Here is a 25,803-nt window from a genome sequence, read left to right on the forward strand (position 1 = left end):
CTAAGTAATGATGCGATTATTAACTGATTGATGGATATCTTCAATGTGAGAACAATGAATTTGTATTCGATGAAATCCTGAACTGTATAACTAATTTATAGGTGAGATCTGATATACAGAGTGCGTCTACTAAAACTTTATATTCGAATATCTTTTTTAATTATCAATTAAGATAAACAATATTTAGCAATATTATATATCTCAATGACCTCTTTGACATGTGCTTAACAAAAGTTAACGAAACCTGCAAGGATACAGAGTTATTTGAAAAACAACCGCAGTAAAAAAATTTTTTTTTTAGCTTTTTCTCAGATTACGGAGTATAACATATTCAGCTGTGGCGTCTGTATCTCCCTGTATTGTTTTTATTGCACTTTTACTGATGACTACGCAATAAATTAGTGTTAAAAAGAACTAATTTTCCAGCTGTGTTCAAAACAGAGTTTATGCGTAAAAAGTTGTTACGAATTTGTTTCACAGATTACTCATTTTTCAGCAAATAATTTAGATACGTCAATTTGACGGGGCATTGTTATCTTATTTAAAATTCTTTTATTTCTGAACTATTCGGTAAAATACAATAAACATTCAAATAGGTATGTATGTACAAACCCCGGTGTAGGTACGTCTGCATCCTAGGGATCAGTCTTCTCTGGAAAAATTTACTAAACTATTTTAAAGTAAGTTTTCAATAAAACGAATTTAAATGTTAATTTTATTTTTTAAACAATGAATCATGGGGTACCCGGTACCCTCCTAATTTTTTTGTTTTTTTTTTTTTTATAAAAGTGGCTATTATGGAGGTGGGTGCGTCAAGCTTAAAGAGGGGGTGAAGGTGAATAAATAATTTAAGCACATACTAAATAATAACAATTAAAATATCTGCAATAAATTTGTTTGGGACCTAATGGGGGCTCCAGGAATTGTTCGGAACCAAATGGGGCTCATGGGTTTTTCTCAGCCTAATGGAGGTTTCACTGGTTTGATTGTAGGCGCGCGTAAACTGACACACCGTATCGTTTTGTGTAAAACGTTTATTTACATTTATGTACAATTGCTTGGACCGTACGACCGTACTCGAGATGTTGGATAAATGACTTAGTGACTTCTGACTGTGACTGTTCTACCCTGAGTACCCTGAGTCCATCTCGGTAGCGGTACCGTCGTCTCAAATCTCTGTCATTCACCCACACAGGCTTGGTTCTCGTTCTGAAAGGAGGGGGGTGGCTCTTTGCCCCGACAAAATTCAACAATGTAACACAATTAGCAGCAAAGAAAATTTTTAAAATGTACTCAAAATAATTATAACTAAATAAGATGCTCAAAATTTATTTCGACCATTAACTTCCACACACCTTAATTCTGGAATAAAAACTCCGTGAAGTTCTTGTTGCAGGATCATTTCATATGGATGAAATTTCAAAGACTTTAAAGTTCTAATAATCGTGCTTTGTGAGACATTCAGTGTAGCCGCTACTACTCTTGTGCTTGTGTGTGGATTTTCAGTTACCTAATCAACAACGGCATTTTGAAAGTTAATATTTTTGGGGAGTGCATCCCTTACTCGTGGAAATTCTTTAACACTGCCAGTATCTTCAAACAGCTTTACAATTCATCTGATATTCATTTCGGAAAATTTATCATTTTCTTGACGGGCCTGAAGAATTTTTGCTACGGCTCGATAGCACCGGTGACACTCTCCATACGTAAAAATAATATTAATTTCCTCTTGCTGTGAGAACAACATCTTGTATAAAAGATTATTTCAAAGATTTCACGAACTTTTTTACTTTGACGTTGTCAAATAATAAATTAATTATGTTTTTTTTTTTGTAAATCAGTAAGCCGTGAAGTACTTTTTTGCGTAAATACACACTGGTGAATGAAGTCTGAAAATTGTCTTTATTTAACATTAATTTATTGGTCAATAATAAGCACTAGGATGATTATTAGGCAGAAAATCTACACAGAAACATTTGATATGCATCTTAAAAGTTATAATGTTAGGAAATGCTGAAAATAAAAAATTTTCATTAATTTATTTCTTGAATATTCCTCTTCTGTCCAGATCCTTGTTAATTTTTGTAGTGCCTATGTAAAGAGGGCAATGCAGCCTTTATTAAGACTAAATATCGTTGAGCAGTCATTTAAAATAACGAAGATATTAAAATATAAAGTTTAAGCAGACGCACCCTGTATATTGCATAATTACAAACTACAAAAAGAGGAAAATCTGAAAAGTGGAACCATTTTTTAAAAAAAGTCTTTTAAAAAAAGTGATTCCATTTTGGAGAACTTATCCGTTTTCTGCTTGTTAAACTAAACCAAGCGTTCTTGAAACTCATTCAACGACTAAAGCCTCCACCAGATGTTTACATTTTGATTTGTCTTTTTTTCAATTGCTATTTTTAATAAAAAATACTGGGTTCTCTATTAATCTCTTGTAATACAGTTTCAATTGATTCACAAAAAAGCGGAACCTAAGTATGGCAACACTGTGCCTTCAAAATTTTCAAAATTCCTAACCAAACTTTTATTCAGATATACAGGATGAAATCTGTCAGATTGTCATGGCCAAGCATCGATTTTTTAAAGTTGAAATACATTATAATAACATGGGCATGGCCTACTTCGACTACAATCATTTAGAATAACCCTGTATAAAGTCCATTCAAAAATCAAAAAACCACCACCTGTTGCTTTACGTTGGTAAAATTTGAAAAACCCTAGGTAGATATTTTTTCATACTATGTTGGTAACTATAAATTATGACATTTATTTGATTCAAAATAAAATTCAATTGCTTTGAATTCCGTTCATATTGTTTTATTAGCAGGACGTTTCATTTATTATTTTTATTATTATTTTTACTTAAACATGGAGTAGTAGTTGAAAGTAGTAGTTGAAAGTGTGGCGAATATACTCGCTGAAAATTCTCTCCGAGCATTTTTAACGTTTTCAGTAGAAAATAAAGAGAGAACAATTATAATTATTGTAAAAATAAGTGAAATTAGTAAAAGACTACGTTGTTGTTCAACATTTGTAATCATAATCCGCCAGTTTTCAAGAAATATGAGTTCTTGCAAGATATGTGATCATCAGTTGGGGTCAAAATCGCCTGGAGTGCAGTGCGGTTTTTGTTCATGCTTTTATCATGCAAAGTGTTTATCACTTCCAAGGGAACAACTGAGTGCGTTCCGCGATATACCAGGTGTGGTCTACAAGTGTGAGGACTGTCGTGAGAAGAAGAATACGGAATACACGTCATTTGTTGATGCCATAAAACGACTAGAGGCTCTTATTAAATCTTTGCAAGATGAGATTATCCAGCTAAAACAAGAAAAGAATTCAGACGAAGCAGAAAAAATAATTGGCGAGATAACGGATCGACAGCAAAGGGAAAGAAATTTGATAATGTTTAACGTCCCTGAACAGCAAACCGGAAATCTAGCTAACAGACGTGCAGCTGACCTACGTATGATAACGGAGATTATTAGCAATATTGCACCTGATATACCGACAGATTCCATTAATGCATATAGACTTGGAAAAAGGGGAAATCTGGACAAGCCTGTACCCTTAAAAATCGTATTAAGATCGCGCGACCACGTATTTGAGGTGCTGAAGAATAAACGCAAAGTTCGTGATGCTTATCCTAATATTAGTATCACCACTGATAAGACCGCCATGCAACGGGAACAGCTGAAGAAGACTCTGGGCAGCTTACGAGAACGTACGCAGCAGGGAGAAGAGGGGCTATATGTGAAATATATAAATGGAAATCCAGTAATTTTGAAGTCAAAAAACTAAACTTTAAGATCGGGTTTGTAAATATAAGGTCGATTGGTAATTGTTTTAATACATTTAAGGAAACGGTATTGCACAGTAACTTCGACATAATTGGTGTTGGGGAGACATGGCTAAATCAGGACGTTTTGGATACATCTATTCATATACCAAACTATAATATTGTCAGGGTAGATAGGGTTGGACGTGGTGGGGGGGTTGCTTGCTATGTGAAGTCATCTTATAAGTTTAAAATTTGTTACAAGTCGGCTCCCGAAGGGATCCTTGAACAGTTGTGGGTAATTCTTTATTTTAGAAAGCAAAAAATTGGTTTTGGGGTTGTTTATCGTCCTCCAAATGCAAATGTAGAATCTTCTCTAGATGAATTGTGTGATGTTATGGAAACTGTGTGTTTGGAAACCACGTCTATAATACTTAGTGGGGATATAAATATAAATTTCTTAAATACTAGGTCACAGGAATTACGGAAGTTTGTTAACGTTATGAACACTTTTTATTTGCATCAGGTAATTAGTGAGCCAACCAGAATTACTGAAAACAGTGAATCGCTTATAGATGTAATATGTTTGTCCAATTCATTGAGTTGCACACATGGCGGTACAGTGGATATGATAGGGTGCACGGATCATGTGCTGGTATTTTGTGAATTGCTCATCAAAAATGCAGAGGTAAGTTCAGGTAAATATTTTTATAGAAACATCAAAAATATAGATATGGGCAGTTTTGCATTTGATGCACTCCATAACATTCCATGGTCCCATACAGTTCACATTGATAGTATTGACGATAAGGTGAATTTTTTGAATAAATCCATAATTACATTGTTTGATTTACACGCACCGCTAAAACAATTTAATAAAAAAAAAGAATCATAAGCCATATATAACTTACAATTTGAGATTAATGATTAGAGAGAAGAATAAGGCATACAAAAAATATCTACAGAAAAGGACGAATGAAAGTCGTAAATACTATGTTGAATTGAGAAATTATGTAAATGCTGCAATTAACCGTGAAAAAAGAGCTTACATGAAATATATTTTGGAGACCTGTAAAGGTGATACAAAAAAACTGTGGAAAAACTTATCAGACTGGGGTATAAATACTAAAAATAAGATTAAGAATCAATTACCAGATTCACTTTGCAAGCCTGAGGAATTAAATAACTACTTTTTGAGCGTTGCAGGTTCATGTATAATAAATCAGGATACGGCAAATTTTTATAGCAACAATCCTTTAAGTAGCAGCGCCATGTTCTCATTTAAAGAAATAACGAACGATGACTTGCTAAAAAGTTTGAGAACAATAAAAACTAACGCATCAGGTGCAGATAATATTTCCATTGCAATGTTAAACTTGGTAATGCCGTATTGCATAGACACAATCAGAAATTTATTTAATGAATCTATTCGAATTGGCGAATTCCCAAAAATATGGAAAACTGCAAATGTAATTCCCATTCCTAAAGTGACATCACCTACATCATTTAGCGATTTGCGCCCAATCAGTATTTTGCCCGCATTATCGAAATTTTTTGAAAAGCTTTTGGCTGTGCAAATAGTAAATTTTCTGGATCAAAATAATATACTACCTGACATTCAGTCTGGTTTTAGAGGTAACTATAGCACTCGGACAGCTCTCTTACGCGTGACTGATGATTTAGCTCATGCGATGGATAAGTCAAAGCCCTCAATTTTAATTTTGCTCGATCAAAGTAAAGCATTTGATCTTGTTCATTTTGATCTCTTACTGATCAAGCTAAAACATATTGGTTTCCAGGAAGGTGCTTTGAGATTTATGAAAAGTTATTTAAATGGAAGACGTCAAAAAATATTTTTAGATGATACGATGCAGTCGTTGTTAAAAGCAACCACATCGGGTGTCCCTCAAGGCAGTGTCCTCGGACCCATTTTGTTCTCGATATACACTTATGATCTGCCAAAATACTTACAGTATTGCAAATTACACATGTATGCAGATGACATTCAATTGCAATATTCATTTCATATTGACCATGCATATGACGCTATAAATAATCTAAACTCTGATTTGGCTAACATTGCTGCTTATACAACGGACCATGGCTTGCGACTTAATTCGGGGAAGACTTTGGCTTTAACAGTAGGATCAGAGAGGCAACGCATAACCATTGAATCTAATTTTACCATTAAACTTAATAATGAAAATGTCAAGTGGGTTCAAAGTGTAAAAAGTTTAGGATTGGTTATTAATGGATCATTATCGTTTGAAGAACATATTAACAATATATATAGGAAGTGTATGCAAAAATTGAGAAGTGTATATGGTCTCAAATTTCAGCTTGATCAACAAACGAAGCTCCAGTTAGTCAAAACTATTATTTATCCACATTCCGATTATTGTTCTTTGGTGTACTATTATTTTTTAACAAATGAAAACTGCCTTAAGTTGCAAAAAATACAGAATGCTTGCATACGGTTTGTGCGCTGTGTACCGCGTAGACATCATATCACACCACATCTTGTGCGACTCAATGAGTTGAATTTCAGATTGCGAACTTTATTCCAAGCAGCAGTCTTTTTGCATAAGCTCTTGTTAACCAACGTTCCGAGTTATTTACATCAGCTGCTGCTTAGAAGGTCTGAAGAACATTGTAGGAATATTAGATTCGATACATTTACGATACCACAACATTCTTCCAAAAAATTTGAAGGTAGTTTTTCTTATATGGCTCCTACAATATTAAATAAATTTCTTGAATATTTAAATCTGCCAGAGGGGCAATTTAGAACTAAAATAGAAAAACTATGTGTTGGTTACCTGATTGAGTCATAAAACGATTTTTGTGACCAGTTTTATAGATTTGCTTTATGTATTGTTATTAGTTCTAATGCTTTGTAATTAGATTTAAGTTTGATTTTTCTTTTTTTTTTTTCCTTTTTTTGTCATACTTTGTTATTTTCTTTTATTTTGTTTAATTGTGGAACGGTGTTAGACAGGTATTTACCTAACCGTTACCATTTGTATACCTGTAAAACAGTGTACAATAAACAGTTTACTTACTTACTTACTTACTTACTTACTTACTTTACTTACATGCTCAGAAAAACAAGACATTAATAAACACTTAACCTCAAAATTACAATTCTCACCAAATTTTACACTAAACAGCGTTGCCGATAATAATTATCGAGGAAAATGCGACGTTGGTGGTTTTTTGATTTTTGAATGGACTTTAGGTTATTTTACTATCCCACCTCCACCCGGCGGCACGGCAATTTTGCCGGAGTACATACACCATTACGGATATTACTATCAAGTAATAGTGCAGTGCTTATCAACATAATTACCGGCGTCTCGCCTCCGCATTTTGACTTTTTTGTGTATTATGTTCTGTGTCAATGTTAAGGTTATAATTTAACATTTTATTAAAGATGTATTATACATTATAGGAATAGATACTTGTAGTCCAGTCAATATAAACATTCGACCTTGCATGTAGTTGTTTAATATGTTGTTTGGACCTCAGCCAAGAGTAAAAAACCAAATTTGCAACTTCGAAAGAACTGTGCGCGCTGCGTGGTAGCCAAAGAACAGCAAAATTTTCGCACTATTTTCAGTTTTTGCTCAATATCGCCTAAGATATGAGTCTCACAGAAAAAGTTGAACTTACCTTTTTTAAACTAGATTAAATTCACTATAGTTTGAGGCTTCAGAGAACTTTGTGCGTCCGGTAGTTTTCGAGATACAGCTCTTCAAAAATTGGGTATTTTTTCCAAGAAGTGAAAAACCTATTACTTCTCTTATTTTATTAAATATCGTCAAAAATACTCTTGCCACGAGAAAAGTCATTGGTAATGAACTTGAAGGATATATATTTAGCTTTAAATTGAGATCTGAGGGGCAGCTGCAGGTCCAATGCTTCTCTCAAAAGTGGCATATAACCGAAAACCTCGAAAATGGAATTTGGGAAAAATTATTGAAAACAATATTTCGGGGCATCAAACATCACGTATAGGGCCTAAACCGATCAAATAAGTTAGGTTAACTTAATTTAGTATGTGTGGTTAACAGCTTACAGGGAGTCTATGAAGTTGGTGGTGAAATACTGCTCTCAACTCCAGATTTGTTCTTGTTCCTCGAACACCCTAAGTATGCTCCTTTGGAACGAGTTCATGGAGCAGGTGACAAGTGTTCTTGATTTTTTCGCTCAAGAATTATTTTCCTCTCATTAATCCGCGCCCCACCTACTGATTACAATACAATGTTAATATCACATTTTGAAGCCAGTGAAAGTAGTAAAGGTCATTTTCAAAAAACCTGCTCTTTACTTTTGATCAACCACTCTTCTTTAAAGCCAGAGATATTGTTGAGGGTGGCCAACATTCTGAGTTAAGCTGCGTGGTTGAGAGGCTGGGAGGGTTCCATCTCCTCATGTCATTCATGGGTTGTATTGGTGCAATAATGGCAGGGAGTGGCTTGAACGCGCTACTTATGACTACTTATACAGATCACCGGCGTGGACATTTTACAATCCGCCGATTCGATAAATTTTGGCCCGGCCTATGGTCAGATTTGATTGCTGATGTGGTTTATGAAAAGCTACGGTGGACTGACACATGTGCGTGGAATCTCCAGCAGTGAGCTAGCACAGTGGACCGTAAAAATGGGGTTCATGATAAACATACATACTTGTATATGCCAGAACATGTACCCGCCGGAGCTCAAATTAAAGCGCGCCAATGAATGAGAGGAAAATAATTCTTGGTCGATCAAAATCAAGACCACTTGTCACCTGCTCCATGAACCCGTTCCATTCCATTCTTTGAGGTTTTCGGTTATATGCCACTTTTGAGAGAAGCATTGGACCTGCAGCTGCCCATCAGATCTCAATTTAAAGCTAAATAAATATACTTCAAGTTCATTGCCCATGACTTTTCTCATGGGGCGAGTATTTTTGACGATATTTAATAAAATAAGAGATGTAAACAATTATTTTTTTCACTTCTTGAAAAAAAAACCCAATTTTTGAAGAGCTCTCTCTCGGAAACTGCTGGATTCACAAAGTTCGGTTAGGCTTCAAACTATAGTGACTTTAATCTAGTTTAAAAAAGGTAACTTCAATGTTTTGTATGAGACTCATATCTTAGGAGATATTGAGCAAAAACTGAAAATAGTGCGAAAATTTTGCTGTTCTTTGACTACCACGCAACGCGTACAAGTCTTTCGAAGTTGCAAATTTGGTTTTTCACTCTTGACTGAGGTCCAAACAACATATTAAAAAATCAGAACTACATGACCTTTTGCAAGGTCGGACCCTTTCTTATGTTTATATTGACTGGACTATTGTAGGAATAAGTGAAACAATTTATAAAGCATCTTACACACGAACAGTCAGTACCTAATCAGGTCAGGTTTTTTTTGCATATCGTAATGAAATTGGCACTTTTTTACACGCAAAATCGTAGTAAAAGTAGCACTTTTTTACACGAAAAATCGTAGTGAAAGTAGTACTTTTTTGCATCACTTTATTCCATCTCCTTGGAGGTGATTGTCAAAACATATCTATTTTTTTGTTGTAATTTTTCATAAATCCTTTTAGACCAAATTTCTCAACTTACGTCGATATGCAAAAAAATAGTGTGTACAGTTGCGGCCAGGGAACAGTTTATGTCATTATTTTTCTATTGTAATTTTGTAAAAAATCATTGGTGTATGGACTTAATTAAATGTCAGTAATTGTCAGTTGACATTAAGTTTCAAGACACTGTCAACAATTTGTTCAAGAATGCCTCGAATTTACTTAAATGAACCTCAAAAAGGTAGAGCTATTGCAAATTTGGAAGAAGGTTGGTCCTTACGACCAGTTACGGCGGATCTAAATGTAAGCCATATGTGCATTTGGAAAGTGAAGCAACGATGTGACCAACTTCATTCCTTGAAGCGGTTAATAGTTCGGGAGGTCACAAAGTGTCCACCGAACAAGACGATGAGAATTTACTCAATCATCTTCGAGAATTTCCTTTTGCTACTGCTGTAGAAGCTCGCAGCATTCGGGCAACATTCGGACAGCCCGTAGTTCTTCTACGTGCTGTCCGAATGCTGCTGTCGTTAGACGCTCACTGCTTAGGTCACCAATGTGGGTCGCAGTACCAAAAAGTTTGAATACCACTGAAATAAAAGATATAAAAAACCGGTACAGTAAGGTAGCCTTCCTTGCAATTAAATATTTTTTATTTTTAGCTTAGTTACTGTGATTTGAACTGTTGCTGCGACCAAGATTGCTCTTTGGAGGACAGACTAGTATTTGACCATTGCGAAGAGGATTTTCATTATTATGATAGAAGATTCTGTCAATATACGAAGCATACCTATATTAATAATACACCTCAGGAGTTCCAAGTTAATCAAAATGGATTATTTTGTATCGTTCACAACAACTTGCCACCAAGTTACTTAATTCAACAAAAACATGTAGGGAACTATACATATCACTTTCTAAATGAAATAGTTTTCCGCAAAATAATAACTAATAATATCGGGAGTACATGTCAAGTTGTTGATAAATAATAATCGATAGAAATATTTTGGGACACTATTTCCTAAAAAAAATAAGACTCAGAAAAATTAATTTGTGAATGCGGCATTTGCTTATCACTGGCTGAAATCTGATTGGCTTAATTTTTTTAAGGAAATAGTAAATTTTAAAGTAGAACAGATTTATTTACCTCTGCAATTTATCCGGATTGTGTTTGTCTGATGAAATACCTTTATTGACAAAATTTTCATAATACATATTGTGACTTAATTTATTTATTCCTTGTATTGTGTGGTAGGTTAAATCCGGTTAAATCTCAATTTTTCTTTTCGCTTAAAATTCTGAACCTAAAAATACAGAAGTAATACCTTTATAAAGTTTTGCATGGATTTTTTAAAAAGTCGATCATTTTATTTTAGCCTTTAAAATCATTACAAGAAGCTGAATTTCAAAAAATGAATAAATATTCCTGGCCCCATCACGTATCAGAAGACACTATATTTAGTAACCTTAATTACAGCTATGGAAAACCTCTATGGATTTTACGAAACACTACTTTGGAAACATTGAGTAAGTTATTAATCCAATTTTTTTTAAATTATAATTTGTGTGCCACGTAGAAATCATGAACAGTTTTTTTACAAATGACTGTTTAATTAAGGAAGATGTTAAATATTTGATTGACACGAAAAATATCTGTAGCCATACAGAAGTGTCTGAGGAGAACTACAATCTAAATGCGGCCAAGTATTTTGTGAATATGTCAATAATTGCAAACCCAAGATTATTTAATATATCTTTACATAAAAAGGTACTGTTTGGAAATTTTAATAATTTCAATATAAACTTAATAATCTTGTTTTAGGAATGTCCAAAAAATATTTGTTTGGTTGTGGAAGCGAAAATTTGCAACGAATATTTTGAAAATTGCAGTCAGGTGGCTAAGAACCACACAAACTTCAAGTCAGAATGTCATCGCAGCATCGCAAGGAACACACTTTCCTGCATTAACGTAGTACAACATGTCAGATACGATTTTTATCATAATGGTACCTATGGTATTGTAAAAGCGAATGTGTTATTGATTCTGAAGAATATCAGTTTTGCTTATGTTAAAAACATTGATTTTTCACAGACTGTAGAAGTTAAGTTTATGTGGTGGAATCATACTCTAAACTATTCTTCGTATCTCAGTGGAAATCCTGGGTATTTAATTGGCACGCCAGTCCTAACCGCAGAACTGATTTCAGTGAATATTAGCGTGAATAATACAAATTCATCCCTCAGCAACAGCACGCATTATAACCAGCTATTAAAACTATTTCGAAATCCATCTGACTTTACTAATAACTTTATGGTTTTGCCTTCCGTTTCTCTAGATGGTATATGTGTTTTAAACAAACATAAATATACTGCGGTAGAATTTGGGTTTAATTTATATACAAAATGTAAGATCAATGATTATATTTTAAATAAGAATTTGTCTGCTAAGAATATGTGCATCAATATACAGCAGACAATTTTTAAGTACTGGTCGTTAGAAACCACTAATAACACCTTGGGCAATAAATTAATTGGTCAGTTTGGTAATGCTAATGTGCATAATATCGATGAATGGTTAAATGTCATGTATAGAGATGATCTTAATGTTATCCTGAATACAACATGGGGTAAATTTGATCAAAAAATGAATACTCTTAGTTGCGGTAACATAACAACCCTACTTACAATTAATTTTTATCATTCTAGAATTGATTTTGAAGATGTTATTAACCAAGAAAAAATTTTAGGTGTGGTATTCCATTTTAATAAATTCAAAAACATTACTTTTCCGATTAATTTCAAAGAAAAATATTTTTATTTCACTGTTCAAACAGGGGCTCAAATCGGATTTTTTGACATCACTACTAAAAAAATTCGAAAACTTGTTGATCCACCAAGCTTAAATATTAAGTTACCTCATGATTTTTTTTATCCGTTTGTTAAAATAAATAATGATGGTGTAAGGCAAATGTGTTTAGTACATTTCATTTTTGTAAGTGTTATTTTTGTATTATTAGTAAAATAAAGTTTCAAAATTTATTCTTGACATTTTTAATTTTATGTACGAGGACGGAAAACTTATGGCATTAATTAAAATAATTTCAACATAAAAATAACTGTGGTGTTTTGGGGAATTCTCTTTTTTCTTCTAATAAACCTCTTAATAAACATTTTCTTCAAGACATAGGTACAGTGGGGAGCACGGAATTTCGCACACCAATTTGTATGCCATTAAAAAAAACTATATAGTCTAAGCTTTATTGTCATTATAATCAATCATGATTATATGTGATCATGACTGATGTTTCACCTAAACTGTCACGAAACTGCCGCCAGTATCTCATTTTAATAAAATTATGTCGGTGAAATGTCCAATGTGTGCGAAATTCCGTGGTCGCCACTGTACATACGATTGTAATGATTGTATTGATGACGATTAAAATTGACTGTCGGACTTTCAGATTCTAATATTTCTTTAGGCAACCGTATGCGAAATGAGCACATCGCGTAACTAAAACAGGCCGCGAAATTCAATTTCGCGGCTGTTGCTCTTAATGGCGGCCGTTAAAGTAAACGTCATTTTATAATATTCGATACAAATCAGAGCTTCCATGTTTTGTTTTGTTTTGAGTTCTAAATTGAATTCAATAAACATTGATTGTAAGATGAACTTTTAGAAATAATTTATTATCACACTTACAATATATCTATCCCAGATTTTGTGTCAGGAACGGTCACTATTAGTACAGAATTTTCATCCTGAATGTCATCAATAGACATTTTGGTTAATTCGTCTCTTCGCATGACCCCTGATATTACCATGATTAAAATGCCCTAAATAGGGGCAGATGATACAACTTATCATAACAGAACTTAATATTTACCTTTAACAATATCACTAGCTTTTTCTAAAAATAAATTGATGGTCTGTGTCGATGCCTTGGACTTTTTCGCCTGATACCAACTTCAGAAACTTCGTTACATCAATGCCATCCCATAAGTTCAGTATGAGCTTCAACATTGAATACGTACTCCATAAACTTGAACATTTCACTATTTGTTATTTTTCCATTAATAAGCCAATACAACATTTTTTGACATCGTTTTCACATTCTTCTTGTTACACCAGTCTCTAAAGTCACTGTAACATTTTTCATACTGCCGTTTCAATTTCTCAGGTATTAAATTAGACACCGCACAATTTATAATTTATATTATACATTTTTTAACTCTGCAGGAGTACACGGAACTGAAACATCGTAATTTTGATCCGACATTTTTACGGTTTTTTTCAAAATGAATTGTTTTATTTATGTCATTTCTATAGCGATATGCCGACATGTAAGCCGAGTTTATTTATTTATTTATTGATATTGAGGAAATTTTACTCGTTCATTTTATAATTACAAATCTTCGGCTGCAGAAAAAATGTTCTGTACACCTTCGCCGTGAAATACTTTAACATCCTCGAGATTATTTTTATCTGATTATTTTTCTCTGGGTAAGTACGTTAAAGAACAATTTGGCGGCCTTGATATACAATAGTTATATATCAAGGCTGCGAAATCGTACTTTGACGAACTGAGAGAAAAATTGTCGCCGAGGCCGTTTAGGCCGAGGCAAGACAATCTCAAGGTCGTCAAAGGATTTCGCAGCCAAGGTGTACACAACAACGCTCAGGCGTGTTTTAAATGAGCAAAATTTGTTACCAATAAAAATAGTATATTATGATACAAGTTTATAAGGAAGCCTTTAAAGCACGCGCGACGAGTTTAAGAGCACGACGCATAGCGGAGTGCTTTTAACGTCGCAAGTGCTTTAAAGGCCCTTATAAACGTGTATCATACGCTATTTTTTATTATACCTGCACTAAAATCTGAAAATTATAACAAAAAAAAGCAAATTGAAATACCTTTTCCGACGTAATCTGTATCATTAATCGTTGATATAGAAATGGTCAATTGTTGTTGTTTCGTTGCTATCATAAATCGTGTATCAATGTCTATTTATCATTGTTCAAAATGTAGGTGAATTAGTTGTTACCTAAGCAACCCTTAAAGCTTTAGTGTTTTAAATGCCCTTTTTCGCACGCATTTTAGTGTCAAAAACAGGGATTATGATTCAGGTATAATAAAAAAAATCTTATATGTTTCGATTTAAAAAATGATTGCTTGGTAACGATTCGAAATTTACTACTGTCAAAGTCTACACTTTGACTTGATTCGTCGCCTACAAAGATTACAATCGTTTACAATGCCAGAATATTCTATCGAGGAGTATGCAGATATGCATTTTCTGCATGGGGAATGTAGCGGAATTGCCAATGCTGCTGTCCGAAGGTATGCTAATGCTTATGTTATGCCAAACGGAGGATATTTTGAGCATTTATTATGAATTTTTTCCAATACAAATACAAATAAATGAAGTTACACAGAAATTAACGAATCTGATTAGAGGTTGATCGAGATGTGGTATATCACAAATAAAGCTGCAGAAATAATTTCAGTTCATTGCAGCAATAAAAGGGGACGTACTTCAAGGTTGTGGTGAATCTAGATAAATATTTCGAATATAATTATTGACTTTGTCAATAAAAAATGCAGTCCTGGTAGTTTTTAATGGGATATTATCCAAGGGAAATATTTAAAACCGAAACGTCATTGTGACAGTAGGTACTCGATAAAATCTGACATGAGGCACTGTTGTTCTTGGTTGCTAAGCAATTGACTTGCATTACAAAACGTTAACTATTTATTTAATTATCACAACAATAAAATGGTGCAAAAGCTCCCAAACAGTGGGGCACCATTTAATTTTTTTTTTATTTTTGAGAAAACCATTCATGTTAGGAAAAAATGGTATTAAGGTTTTAGACCACATTTTCCCTCACAAACTCACCCTGAAATTCTTGGGAGACCATTCGCTAACACTCTGTATAGTCCTACAGAAACTCTAGTGGAATTCTACTTTGGTTGTAAAATTATGTTTGTCACTTGAGAAATAGAATTTTATGCTGCAGCAATAATCCTACATAAATGCTAATGAGGTTCGTCAGTTTGGGGCTCGCATCGTTAGAGGAGCATAAAATAACCACAAAGTAATCAACAATAAATGAACGTACCGCTTTTCTTTTTCTTCTGTTTCTGTCGTTTCAATAGAGAGAAAGCGAGGAAGGAAATCGTGACGTCACCTCAAAAGGGTAAAAATTGGACTATAGTTCAAACATACGTGAAGTTACTAGATAATGACTGCAACTTTAACTACACCTCGCCCAAAAGTTTTATTGCTATGCAACAGCCTTAATCTAAAGGGCTTTCTTGTTAGTTCACACCATAGAGCAGTCCAGAACCGGATCCGATCTGCCGTTCTGATATCTAGATCTTATCAATCAACAGTACGATCACGAGGGCTCAACTCTTGTCGGAAAGATTTTAATTTTAAAATAATCATTGATTGCTGGCAATTGAACGAGAACAAATTAACGCAAAAACCCGAGCGTTGTAGCTTGAGGGTTTTTTTTCAAAGAAACTGTTTGAGTTTAATGGCCTTTCAGCAACTAATACGAACAAAAAAAAAAGTAAAATCTGACCAAACAAGAACTGAACTTGAGTAATCTTCGGTTGAGAATTAAATGAATAGATCATACGCGCGATCAACAAAATTTTCCATAAGTAGGGGCTGTGAAAAATAAAATGAAAGTTGTAACTTGTGTCCGCTTTTATTTGACATCTGTTATTTGTTTGATCACATCTGTCATATTTATTTTGTGTACCGATACATTTTGAAAGAGGCAAAATGGTATTCACAAAGGAACAAATACCTTCATTACTGAAGCTTACCCAGTTTTTGAAATGGGGTGTTTGAGAATGATGAGTCTGTTTATTACACTGGTGCTCGTTTAAACTACTTTCAACCACGATTTCTTACGGCCGGTTGCACCAACGGCAGTTAAAGTTAACTGTAGGTTAAAATGCTTCGTTACTTTAGTTACCTATTGTTATAACAATGTTTTCGTATATTTTAATCTGTAGTTAAATTTAACTCACATTGGTGCAACCGGCCCTTAATTCGTTTTTTGCGGAGATTGATTTTTATAATGTTTTGCGTAATACATAATTATGTACAATTATTCCAAAAGCGTTTTGACACATAATTTAAATTGTTAATTATGTAATTGTATGAGAGTTACAACTCTCGTTTTATTTTTTAGTCTCCCGCTGCAAAAACACGTTAAGTTTTATGCATCTGTCAAACCTCTCATTAATTATTTTTCTAGTTGATTGTAATAATAATTAATATATTTTTAATTTTTCTATGCTGTAAACTGTAACTGAAAGATTAATATGTAGTTTCATTTAAATATTCGATATTTTAAATTCTAATCAACTTACAAAAATGTGCCAACTATAAGTAATTGATAATTGTAATGCAAAATGCGTTCTCTTAACTTGGCACTCTTACATAATTTCCATTGTAAGAATGTCAAGCAGCTTATTCAAGGGTTATATTATATTATTACAGCAAAGTTTCTCGTCTTGATAAGAAGCTTGTCAAAACAACATGTTCAATATAATTACGAAAGTACTTTTAATATTATCATTTAATACTAGTTTAGTTATTCTGCAAGACAACAGTGTTGACACTATTTGTAAAAGTTGTGGAGATATTGTCAATGAATATTGTTGTAAATATTACCGAAACTGTTGCGATTGTAAGTACATTTACGACATATTATTGTTTTTACTATTGTGTGTTACGTTCAACAATTTTCGGCATTTGTTTACCAATAATTTGTAATTACTGATTACTCGAAAATGTCTAAATTTAAACTCTATTGCTTACTCCTGAGGGACTAAAAGTGCCCTACTAAAATAACGCTTTACACAAAAGTCGTACAAAAATTCAAAATTTGTGTGTTTTGGTGAATCACATTTAGGTTTGTTTTTAATGTTTCTAAATCTTATTCTTAACATCTTCTCACCAATATTTGATTTTTATAAGGACCAGACCCGATTTTATACATTTACATAATTACATATTTGCCAAATTTTTCAAGGGCATTTAATTTTTTTTTCACTACTAGTCTGACAAGGCGTCATTATTTACTTCTGAACCGAACTCAGAAGTAGAATTTCTCTCCTACTGGTTAATAATTTTTCATTATTAACCCAGGGTAAAAAATTTTTTTTTTTTAATGAACAACCGTCACCTAGCGAGGAAAGATTGTCGCTTATTTCATTGGTTTTAACGTAGACGATTTTCATAGCAACCGTTTAGAAATGCCAACTCGGATTCGTCGCATCCGACAAAATAATTTTATTAATAATTATTATCTAGTAGTGAAAAAAATAGTATATAAACCACCTTAGAGAAGTCCCTTATAGCCTTCGCGCTTTACATCCCTCGGCGCGCCTCGGGATGTAATCTTGGCGATCTGACTATAATAATGAACTTCTCCACCTTGGTGTATATACTACCTAGTTATAATATGTACAGGGTTATTATAAATGATTGTAGTCCAAGTAGGCGTAAAAACTGAATGTAAAATTTATGGTTGCCGCTCCACATAAAAAAAAATCAAAACGATGTGAATAAATGAGTACACACCGTTCACACACGGGAGTTAAATTTGGTGCAAAACAACTCAATATTTTTAGAATTGGTTGCAAAACAAGTCAATATCTTTGGCAGCTTTTGACAGCTACAAAAATTGACAGTTCATATGAAAGCTGCAAAAATTTCATAACATGGGCATTGAGCATGGCCTGCTTTGATTAAAAACGTTTATAATAACCCTGTACCGTGCGATCAAATAAAAAAAAATTAGAGTAGGCGAAAATGGTGGCTTGAACCAATCAAAGCATCAGAATAGCACAATCCAGGTAACTCTATGTTTAATTGATTGCACGTTACAATAATTCGAACTATCTCAAATTTGCGGTTTAAAAAAATACTAAAAAATTTCACTTTTTGCCTAGCATGCGCACATCCAATTATCTTAACTCTTCAAATCTAAAATTGTCGTTCTTGTTTTTGAATTGCCCAAAACAAAGTAATAACAACTTTGAAGATTTATAATGCGACCACTGGGCACGTTAAAAAAAGACTTTAAGAAATGAAGATAAAATGAAAATTTACCATTAAGAAAAATTTTGCTCCCGCGAAAGAATATTTCCTAGTGTGGTATACAGGGTATACAAATGATAATGAGCCCGACGGAATTGAAAATGCAACCCACAATACATTTGCAAAGGTAACTTGGATATTTGTTTTTTATTTTAAAAAGTTAAACACAGTTAACTGTGCAGTTTCGTAAATTTTGACATATGTAAATGTCATATTCGCTTGGTTAAATGAAATTGTGAAAAAACGAAGAGTTTTTGGTATAATGTTTCTTGTCTGTATAAACGTGCAACGGCAGAGACATTATTAGGTATTACCTTTGATTTTATATTAACATTAATGTGCGACGCGAAGCGTAGCACGAGTTGTATTTCCAAATATCATAGCAATGAGTTAAAATTCAGGAGAAATATATTCGGCACATGTCCATGTCAAGAGTTGTATTTTACATGAGAATTTAACAAACCAGAACCACAGACATTTACGAAACGGTATTTATTAATTATTAATTATATCAACAATGGTAATTTCTGCCACTGAAGTAGACCCCCATCTATTTGCTTGCATAATGACAAATTTAAACTGTCAAAAGCGAATTTGTTGATTTGGTGACAATTGAAGAGTTAGATGCAGAATAATCGCCTATTTATTTTGTACCTACAGAATAATCAAAAAAGCTCGCTCGTAATTGGCTGTTATTCAGTCCAATTCTTAACGTTCATTGGTTCTTTGACACGTGCGTTGAATTCTCACTTTTATATTTCATATATTTATTGCAAGATTTAAATTTAACTAAATTGAACAGTCCCTATTTGTAATTGATCTGCATATTTTTAAAACCGAGTCACCGTTTAATAAATGTAGATTTTTTTTAAATTTCTTAACACATATACAGAGTGTTTCAAAATTCGTGAATTCCAAATTCAGAGCGTTGCAGGGAATCACTTCAGTAGTCCAAATATGGAAATTAAAAAAAATCGGGATTCCTACCACAAAGATACATTGGTCTGAAGATGCACTCTTTGAAATGCGTTTTCTTCAAATACAGGCTGAAAAGTTCAGTGTTTATTGTTATTTATGGTGTAGATGATTGTGGAAAATAATAACGTAATAGCTATTTGTGTATTAATAGCGCAAAGTGATACATTGTCGATTGAGGGTCATAGGACTACTACATATTATTTCTGTGGCGGTCGTGAAAAACTAGGTAAGTCGAAAATGTTAATTTTTCAGGGCAACGATTCAAAATTCCACATCATTCCTAAAATCCTGTAATTAAATAGAAGCTTCTTTCTACCTGTACTTGCTTTCAATATAAGTCAATTTTAAACTGTGAAAATCTGAATTATTTAACTCCATAATTTATTATTAAGGTGTAAACATCGCTAACTCATTTTTGAAATAATTTGACTTACCTACTTTTTCACGACCGCCACAGATTTTATTTGGACCAAATCAATGTAATACCTTCTTAAATTCAGAAACTAATTATTCACAATATTGATATTAAAAGTACAATAATTAAGGTTTTTGAAAAGTAATCCATGCTCTGGAAGTGTGTATTCTGGTTCTTTTGCTGCACTTACAATTTCGGGAGGTGTACACGAAAACGCTTCCTCAACAGTTTCCCTTCCTTCTACAGGCTTTTGAGCAATGTTTTTTGTAAAAACACAAAGAACCCCGACACAAACTGACACAACAATTCTTTCTGTTTATTCGTTGTCACTAGTTACAATAATCACTGGACATCTGATTTTAACAAAAAATTCGAAGAGCGAGCGTTTTGTACATTTCTTCGCGCGTGAGCGACAAAGTGACAGTCCTCGGAAAACGTCAACTTTGCGTTGTCAAATGCAAGCGCAAAGACCTACTTTCTACATCGATTGTAGGAAAAACAATTTTTTATACAACTGACATTAAAAGTGACGTTTTTAGTGGAAGCTAATTTGATTAAAAATTGCTCTTTATAACTTACCGCGTTAAAAGTATTTTTTCACTACTAGTAATAAAGTCTAGCGTTATCGGTTGTCATAGAACACTGAGAAGTTTCGTTTTTCTACGTTGGCCCAGTGACAGGTAAATAATTTTTCATTATTAACCATTGGTGAATAATGGAACAACCGTCACCTAGCAACGAAAGATTATCGTCTATTTCATTGGTTAACGCAGACGATTTTCATACCAACTGTCAAGAAATGACAACTTGGACCCGTCGCATCCGACAAAATAATTTGATTAATAATTATTATCAGAAAGGCTTTTAACGTATCTAGTAGTGAAAAAAATAGTATATAAACCACGGTAGAAAAGTCCCTTATAGCCTTCGCGCCTTACAACCCTCGGCACGCCTCGGGCTCTAATCTTGGCGCTCTGGCTATAATCATGAACTTCTCCACCTTGGTATATAATATACTATTTTAACACCAGTAAAAAAAAACTTTTGACACTAGTTATTTTTTTATTTATTTATAAATGTTAAAGTGGCTCTATTTGCCGCTTTTTCAATATTTGCGGGAAATCTGTCGTCGATATCGGCATCGTTAACGTCGTTTTCTTTGCATTCCATGTTTACGAATGTAATAATGTGGAATTGAAAATGTTTTACAAAAGGTAATGAAAACTTTTTTGACGTTCCTAATAAACAAATGTCAATACAAGACTAGCTACCTGATTTTTGCCGCAGAAATTAAAATAAACATCAAAAATACGACTGCGTTTTTTAATGCAATGCAAACCAGTTGTATAAAAAATAGATGTATGATGGACATGTTAAAAGTGATTTTATTTTGTTCGTGGGGTTGGTCAACTCGCTGCGCTCGTTTCCCAATCTTCCCCACTTACAAAATAAAATCTCACTTTTAACACTTACATCATAAATAACTATTTTGAAAAATAGCTTTACTTTGGAGTAAAAAAATCTTAAATTTTTGTAATTTTTCTTAAAAATGGAGCGGCAACGTAGTTAGAATAGTATTTTGTCACTGTGGATATGAAGGCTGCTATGTATTGAACAAAATTAAGTGCTTATATCTTCATCAGGAAGAGTGATTTTTTATTCTAAGTATTTTTCGAGTTCCACTGTGTCCTTTCCTACCACGCTCTGAATTCGAAATTTGCGAATTTTGAGACACCTGTATGTGCATTAAAATTATAAGAAACGGAAATAATAGTAGCTGAGAAAATAAAAGCTTTATACAGGGTTATTCTAAATGATTGTAGTCGAAGTAGGCCATGCCCATGTTATTACGTTTTTGCCGCTTTCATATGAACTGTCAGTTGTGTCGCTGCCACTGTCATTTTTTAGGTGATCAGGATTTTATTTATTTTTGTTAAATTAACGATTGAATCCAGAAATATTGAGTTGTTCTACAATCAATTTTAAAAATTTTGAGTTGTTTTGCACCCAATTTAACACATCATTTTGATGATTTTTTTATGTGGAGCGGCAACCATAAATTTTACATTCAGTTTTCACGCCTACTTCGACTACAATCATTTAGAATAACCCTGTAGTATGTATTTGTTTACATTAAGTATTTTTAATTTAATAATTAAATCATTTATTAAAATTTAACATAAAATAACATTTTTAATTTTAGATTTAAACCCAACCGGGTGTCCAACGCCATCTAGTCCAGAAGCTCGAATAAGTTGTCGGAAACCTGTAAGCTGTCGGTCAAGCACAGATTGTCCACTATCTAAACAATGTTGCGATACTGCTATATGTGGCGCGACATGTGTAAAACCGACATTTCCTGGATATAAATACTGAAACAAAGGATTCATATCACTTAGTCATTGATAACAAGTAATTTTTTTTCCTTGACCACTTTAAGGAAATTAGAGGAAACCCCATCAAAATTTTTCATATTTCCCACAAAAAACTACTAATGTGTAAGTAAATGTGCACGAAATGTGCTCATTTTTAAACTTTCTATCATAAATCTAGATGTTCATTGACGTATTTATTAAAGGTCCTTCTTGCAATTCAATGAACAAGGCGTTTAGAAGTTGTGTAAAGCTCATCATTTATTAGAAGTTGTGTAAAATTCATTAATAAATGTTGTAAATAAAATGACTTGTTGTTATGGGACATATATTTAATCCTGACGTTTAATGTTGAAGAATACCTTGGTGATGATTATGTCATAGTCCTCGCAAACTTGACAAATATAACTGTGATAACATCTGTGAATCATTACATATTTACGTGATATTTCAATTTTATTTATTTGTAATAAACATTTGCTGTATTCTTTTCGCAATGTTTTTATAACCGATTAAAAATAGGTATAAATCTGATTTTCGCGATAAATTTATCTCTGTTTGTAAATTGTTGATTTTTAGGAACAATTCCAATTCGAATTCTGGTTAATGGGTTAATCCGTCAGTGCTTAGGTTTCTGCCACCAACCGTCACCTTCGGTCCTCCAAGTCAGAACAAATTTCTAAGTCAACAATGACGTATTATGCAAATATTGCAGTTACTTTTCGCATTTTCACGGAAATACGGGGAAAACGACAGGGAAATGTGTTAACTGCATTGAACTTCTTGCGCAGAATCCGCTTCGGGAATTACCCAAGATGGCTGACACTTGTTGGTTCACAGAGTTGTGACTGAGTTTTCGATCGAAATAAGTGCCTTAATCGAGTTGATTTCGAAAATTTTTGGCGCGAAGGCGAATGCGATATGTGCTAGTGATATGTTGATTGTGTGAATTTTGTGTTAGTGATGTTAGCCTTCGAGAACGATCGATATGTGTTCTGTTGTCGACGACAGTTCTTATTATTTACTTCGTTTAAAACTCAATATTCAATTGTAGGACGAAATGGATAATACACTCGCTCTAGCAGATAGGTACGTAGTGTGATTTCCCGATGCATAGTTTTATTTGCCCAATTACATAAATGGTAATTAATTGTTATTGATGGTTGCAATGGCCTAGTGTTAGTTACTTACGTCACCGATGCTCTTGTATATACATACCTGTTACCTAAAGAAATGCGCGCATCAACATAACACTAAGTTTTTTGGTCACTTTGTTTATTCAATGTTCATTTTAGAGTTCTGTTTCATGTCGTTACGGTAGCCTTTGGGCGATTTTTCATTGCATCGTCCGTCACTCCTCGTCATGGGAAAATCGAATTAAAATTTCTTATGCTGCCCCAATTACTTAATATTCTCTCATTGTTTTCTACTAACTGCTATGTAAAGTAAAACTGTTAACAGTTATCTCTCACAAGATTAGGAAATAATTAAATGTAAACCGTAACACATGATTATTCATGATATTTTTTCTTTAATTGAATTTTCTACTTTTTGGTCAAGTAGGTACGGTGAATATCAAATGAAAATATTATCAAATTAAAAACTGTGGACATGTTATAAAAATTAAACACACATGACTAATGTGAGTGATATTGTTATGCATAAGACTAATTATTTGCAATGTACAAGCTATTTGATAAGTAGGTATATAACACAAACAATTTAGTTTACAACACACTAACTCTTCTGTATTTCAGTTAAAAAACAGATGCTTTGGCGCAACCGATTACTTGTAAATCTTTTAGTAGGTATATGGACGTTTTACGCGTTAGATGTTGTGTTTACGATTTCGTTACGGCTCGACAGCTAATCAGATTAATCATTGTTGATTAATTTTTATCAGAATTTTTATTGTTGTATTATGCAGTAATGTAGACCACACAAGAATGTTTTTGACATTGATTTTACTAATATGGGGTGTCAACGCCCCCAAGATTAAAATATAGTATTTACTGCAGAGGAAGTGCACAGAAGCAGATACCTACGAATCGGATGTTAGTACGAGTATGTATTGGTATCCACCTCTGTGTATTTCCTGTAAGATCAAGATCAAGATGTCCAAACGATATTATTTTTATCATCAATGATATCTTGTTTTTTGTGGAATTTTTACTGGTCTGAAGTGCTTTGTTTTCCGTAGTTTACGATTTGCAAAAATGAATATGTGAATGTAGTATGACACGTGATTATATGGTATATTTTCCAATTTTTCATTATTTGAAGAATAATCATGGACAGTTAAAATACTCATTTAATTAAAATAATGTTTATTTACATCAAATGTAGGTATAAAAGCCGTCCTACACTTAAGTACTAAGGCTATCCGCCCACGTACATTCATCCAGTTCAAGTAAAGCAACTCAGATTCGGCTCAGGGCGAGGATGTGTGTGAATGTGTGATAGATATCTGTTGTAATATGTTCAGTTATTCAATTCCTAAAGTAAACAACCTTTTTGTATCTAAAATCGAGTAAATTCGATATCATAAGTGTGGTGGTTGTATTTTTTTTAGTTCTGTGTAAAATTTTTCGATGTTTTTTTGTTGTCATTTAATTTATCTCAAAGAAATACAAAACATAAACATGATGAAACTGATTAAAGGTGTTATATTTAAATGGAATAAAATAGCAAATTGTTTAGGCCAATCCTCGTTTAGTTACAGTTTGTTTTAACCAAACTATAATTAAACTGGTTTTGAAGCACAACTATGGGTCTATTCCAAAAAGAAGAAAGCACCACCTGTTGAGTGAGATTGTCAAATAAAAAATCATTACAGTTAATTGTTTGATGTTTATTTGGTTGATGCAAAAAGTCCAAATTTTAACGTCACAACTAAAACAAGCTTAGTAAATTGTTTCAACAAAATTAGAAGCCTGAAACCAAAATTAGGTAAAGGACAAACCGACAGCCACTGACATAATCATAATATACAGGATGTCCCAGAACTACCTCCCCAGAGAAAAAAGGAAGTATTTTGCTAAATGTGATAATCAGAATTTTAAAGAAAAAAAGTCCTATCTCAAGCGATAATCGAGAAAGGACATCCTAAACTTGACCAATCAGAATTCAGCACCAATCATGACCGCAATTTTGCGCTGCCGGGACAATTTTGCGTTGCCGGGATTTCGAAGTTTTCTACATGATTATTAAAATCCCCAAATTTCTTGCTGCTTGTTGTGATATCAATAACTATTATTTTTGCTGTGTAGCAACCTGTCCGATTTTTTAGTATGTAATACCGAGTGACTATAAATGATTGAAGCAAAATAGTGGATTGGCAACACTGATGCAGTTGGTAGTGCAAATCTTCTCGTGCATCATCTGTCAATCATTTCTATTTAGGTTAGGTTAAGTCACGAAGTACATTGATAGTCACTCGGTACCTGAGGACGACCTTCAGAGATTGCTGAAATGGAAAACTTTATTTTTCTAGGACAGGCTGCATAATCTTACTTTTTTTTTCTACTTGGCAGAGTGGCGAATTG

The 25,803-nt window shown here is 33.3% G+C and overlaps 2 protein-coding genes and 1 long non-coding RNA gene across 7 annotated transcripts in view; all 3 read left to right on the forward strand.

Annotated features, from left to right (window-relative positions):
- Window positions 1-2,899: 2,899 nt before the first annotated feature.
- On the forward strand, window positions 2,900-6,852 carry LOC138134531 (uncharacterized). The gene is made up of 2 exons (XR_011160751.1): window positions 2,900-4,313; window positions 4,363-6,852. It is a non-coding gene; the product is annotated as an uncharacterized lncRNA (long non-coding RNA).
- Window positions 6,853-9,181: 2,329 nt separating this feature from the next.
- On the forward strand, window positions 9,182-12,406 carry tctn (tectonic). The gene is made up of 5 exons (XM_069036517.1): window positions 9,182-9,670; window positions 10,030-10,260; window positions 10,744-10,894; window positions 10,945-11,135; window positions 11,190-12,406. Exons 1-5 carry the CDS (start codon window positions 9,575-9,577, stop codon window positions 12,390-12,392), a joined length of 1,872 nt encoding a protein of 623 aa, XP_068892618.1. The 5' UTR covers window positions 9,182-9,574; the 3' UTR covers window positions 12,393-12,406.
- A 10,517-nt stretch (window positions 12,407-22,923) lies between these two features.
- RhoGEF2 (Rho guanine nucleotide exchange factor 2) overlaps window positions 22,924-25,803 on the forward strand; it is a 54,511-nt gene continuing 51,631 nt past the window's right edge. Inside the window, exon 1 of one of the 5 annotated variants that reach the window (XM_069036479.1) lies at window positions 22,924-23,347. In XM_069036479.1, the coding sequence (XP_068892580.1) occupies window positions 23,319-23,347 (29 nt within the window). In that variant the 5' untranslated portion in view covers window positions 22,924-23,318. The remainder of the gene's footprint in view (window positions 23,348-25,803) is intronic. The other 4 variants (XM_069036477.1, XM_069036478.1, XM_069036476.1 and 1 more) reach the window with 4 other exon arrangements.

Source organism: Tenebrio molitor, chromosome 1, assembly GCF_963966145.1.
Source record: "Tenebrio molitor chromosome 1, icTenMoli1.1, whole genome shotgun sequence".
NCBI classification, from domain to species: domain Eukaryota; kingdom Metazoa; phylum Arthropoda; class Insecta; order Coleoptera; family Tenebrionidae; genus Tenebrio; species Tenebrio molitor.

What these genes read in the sequence shown, in the direction of transcription:
- tctn (XM_069036517.1), top strand. Translation starts at nt 9,575, where the DNA reads ATGCCTCGAATTTACTTAAATGAACCTCAAAAAGGTAGAGCTATTGCA. An exon ending in ACTTAATTCAACAAAAACAT is followed by an intron (nt 10,261 to 10,743) that starts GTAGGGAACTAT and finishes ATTTTATTTTAG; the next exon opens with CCTTTAAAATCATTACAAGA. An exon ending in CACTACTTTGGAAACATTGA is followed by an intron (nt 10,895 to 10,944) that starts GTAAGTTATTAA and finishes TGTGCCACGTAG; the next exon opens with AAATCATGAACAGTTTTTTT.